Source organism: Punctularia strigosozonata, assembly GCF_000264995.1.
Source record: "Punctularia strigosozonata HHB-11173 SS5 unplaced genomic scaffold PUNSTscaffold_14, whole genome shotgun sequence".
In the NCBI taxonomy this organism is placed as follows: Eukaryota; Fungi; Basidiomycota; class Agaricomycetes; order Corticiales; family Punctulariaceae; genus Punctularia; species Punctularia strigosozonata.
Genome location: NW_006767446.1, coordinates 1 through 3,008, shown reverse-complemented (window position 1 = coordinate 3,008; position 3,008 = coordinate 1). Strand labels below are relative to the sequence as shown.

The 3,008-nt window shown below is 51.5% G+C and overlaps 2 protein-coding genes across 2 annotated transcripts in view; both read right to left on the bottom strand.

Moving 5' to 3' along the window:
* The window catches only part of PUNSTDRAFT_54990 (dihydroorotate dehydrogenase), a 2,319-nt gene extending 1,397 nt beyond the window's left edge, over positions 1–922 (bottom strand). Inside the window, exons 1-4 of the mRNA XM_007387393.1 lie at positions 560–922; positions 428–500; positions 315–373; positions 21–254 (exon numbers count right to left, since the gene is read on the bottom strand). Coding sequence (XP_007387455.1) covers positions 21–254; positions 315–373; positions 428–500; positions 560–889 — 696 coding nt within the window. The 5' untranslated portion in view covers positions 890–922. The remainder of the gene's footprint in view (positions 1–20; positions 255–314; positions 374–427; positions 501–559) is intronic.
* Positions 923–1,424: 502 nt separating this feature from the next.
* Positions 1,425–2,814, bottom strand: PUNSTDRAFT_137735 (uncharacterized protein; the record flags this gene model as incomplete). Its single annotated transcript, XM_007387392.1, has 3 exons — positions 1,425–1,895; positions 1,946–1,973; positions 2,798–2,814. The coding sequence occupies 3 exons, from the start codon at positions 2,812–2,814 to the stop codon at positions 1,425–1,427; spliced, it is 516 nt and encodes a 171-aa protein (XP_007387454.1).
* Between the last annotated feature and the right edge of the window lie 194 nt (positions 2,815–3,008).

Here is a 3,008-nt window from a genome sequence, read left to right as displayed (position 1 = left end):
AAAAACCTGAACGCCCCCTCCACGAAATCGTCGACGGATTCGAGTGGTGATTCCTTGTTTTTGCCGAGGTTGACGGAAAGTAGGGAGCCAGGTCGTAATGATGCGGGCGCGGCTTCGCTGACAGGCTCTTCGTCGACAGAACGAGCCCTCAGTCGCGTGACTACTGCTGCATGTCCTTGAGAAGGGAAGCCGTATCTATTGATGAGTGAATCGTCTTCTGGGAGGTGAAACACGCGTGGACGAGGATTTCCAGGCTATAGAATCAGAAAGAGTGAGTAAGGTTCGTGCACCATACTTCGGGGCATTGTATGCACCTGCGGCTTCGGCGTCACGCTTCCAATTTCCACCCAGCTGAATCCAAGGTCAAAGAGACCTGAACGAATGATTTAGGCTCGTGAAGGACGAGACAGATTTCGCTCGTGCTTACCGTCGATCGCTTCACCGTCCTTGTCGAACCCAGCGGCCAAGCCAACCGGGTTGGAACAACGCGTGCCCCATATCTGTGATTTGCCTTCATGCTCGTCTATGAGGATTCATCCAGGACGAAATAGCGACGAACCTCCGCTTCCAGCACGACGTCGTCCGGAACGGGATCCTTAGGAGCCAATCCGCTCTTCAGCACCTTCACCGCCAGCTTGTGTCCACTCTCCGCATCCAACCCATACCGCAAAAGCGGCGTCAAGATGTATCTATGCAGCGCCGATCGACAGTCAAAGTAGTATATGGCGAATAGACCGGAGGACAGGACGAAGGCCGTCGCGTAAATGCCCGTACGCAAACCGAACGGTACGGGGCTACTCGAGGTCGATGCTTTTCGCTGAGCAGTAACGCCATGCCGAGCAACCAGTGGCCGGCGAAGACCAGGGCGCAACGCACGGAGTGGCAGCATAAGCGGTCTGAAGCTCAACGGAGCTCAAGCCCAGTGGAAAGTCCGGAGAATCGGAGGAAACGAGCAGGAACTGCAGCGAACCTGTCAGCTGATTCGGCGTGATTCGCTACGTTGCAAACCATTCACTTTCGAGAGAATGAGAGCGGATACAGCTGAATTGCATGGAACGGGATGCGAATTACAGGGAATCATACAATATCATGTACACTACACTAATAATATACACATACTATATGATATCGTCTCTTCGGCCGGATGGTCGAATCGGCCAGTCACACACACGTCACACCTCCGCGCTCAAAGATTTCGTACTCCGCTCGAGGTGGCCGATTCGTCGTCGCGCCGTCAAGCTGAAATTTGCGGTCGATTACGAAGATGCACGCGTAATGAATAGTATGTGCAGGTAACAATAATGAAAGAAATTCACAATATGATATGAGCCTGTACCGTAGTGATTAAGATTCAAACCTCGCAACAAGTACGTTTGGATTTGACGACCCCGGGCAATCAGAGAAGGCTCTGTTTGATGTTGTCTCTAGAGGTGTTGGATGTGGTGTGGAATTGGGGCGGGCTCCATGGGCGGAGCATCTGGAGAGCTTGAATAGGCCTGCGAAGCGAGGGTTCGAAGCAAGATCTTGGTGTGTCTCGAGATGTGAATCCTTGGGATGATTGCCCGGACAGGGCCCTTGTCGTTGACGTGCAGTGCCTGCGCCAGCCCGAGGACGTCCTCTCTGGTTCTGTAGGCATTCAGTGGCTGGTTGAAAACCCTTGACGATGCAGCCTGTACAATACGAGCCTCACGCTCGGCGGCTTCAACAGCTTTTGCATGCTCCTTCTCGCGTGCCTCCCTCTCCTTCTCGGCAGCAACACGTTCTTCCTCCTCAAAATGAGCCTTAAGCTCTTGGGCGACAACAATCCGGCCCTTGATTTTGGTAGAGCCACGTACCCGCTTCTTGTTCGCATTCGCGAGCCGAACCTTTTCCTCCTCGAGTGCAAGGCGAGAAACCTAGTCCCTTCCTTGTCAGCATCTTTTCCACAGGAAGCAGATGTACGTACGCCAACTGCGATAGCAGCCGCTCTAGCCCTGTCCCAGCCAGGAGGTCAGGCTGACCTCCGGGCGTCTCAGTTTCGGATGTTTGGGGTGTCAGTGCATAGCCCCAGGAGTACTGAATCCAGAAGTATTCTCGCACCTCGCTTTATATTGGTAGTCGTTCCGTAATTCATCATATCCTCCTAAAACGGTGAGAAGGACCTGGAGGATTATCCAGCAATCACATTCCCACGGTTGGTATCTCAAAAACTCATGTTCGCCAATCCCCTCCCACTGGCCATTTTTTCAAGATTTTAGAAGCTTCATATATTGCAGTATTCATCGAACAATCGTTTTTTTAAATCGAAAGAAATGATGCTCATAATTCACCGTCCGTTTTTCTCGACAGTTCTCAACTGAATTGCTACTCACCGTCTGACAACGCCTCTTCGTAATTGTGATGGGTACCTCCCTGAATATTTTCGCGATTTAAGGAGCTGTGGGCATTACTCCACCAATATTTTGGTGGGGATGTTGCCGGGAGGATTGCTCGCCGCCACGGTGATCGTGGGACTTCGGCGAGCTCGGCAGGGGGTCAGAACGCGCGTCGTGACACTGCCACGGTGAACGTGGGACACGGCCTATCCATGCCCCAGGGTGGAAAACAGGCTGTTTTCCGCCCGTCTCAGATTTGGTTGATTACAGCCTACATGCATAGATTAGCAAGATATCAGTGGTCAGGAACCATCCCCACAGATTTTGAATCACAGCGCAGCCGCCAATAAAATGTTTATGATAGACACCGTGCAAGGCAGTTTGTGAGCCCAATACAATATCTCTGGGGTCAGTAACTATCTCCAAAAATCGCCCCAGGTTACCTCCATACGGCACGCATTTTTGCCCGATTTATGAACCGCTTTACCGTGGGAAATGCGAATGCGCCGAGTTTTTTAAATCGAAAAAAATAATAAGGCAAGTGCGCCGAGTGATTATAAAATCAAACGGCTGCACCGGAGGTTGCGCCGAGATAACAAGCACTGTGGAGCCGATTAAGATCGACGACAAGAAAAAAAGATAGGTATTTTACAT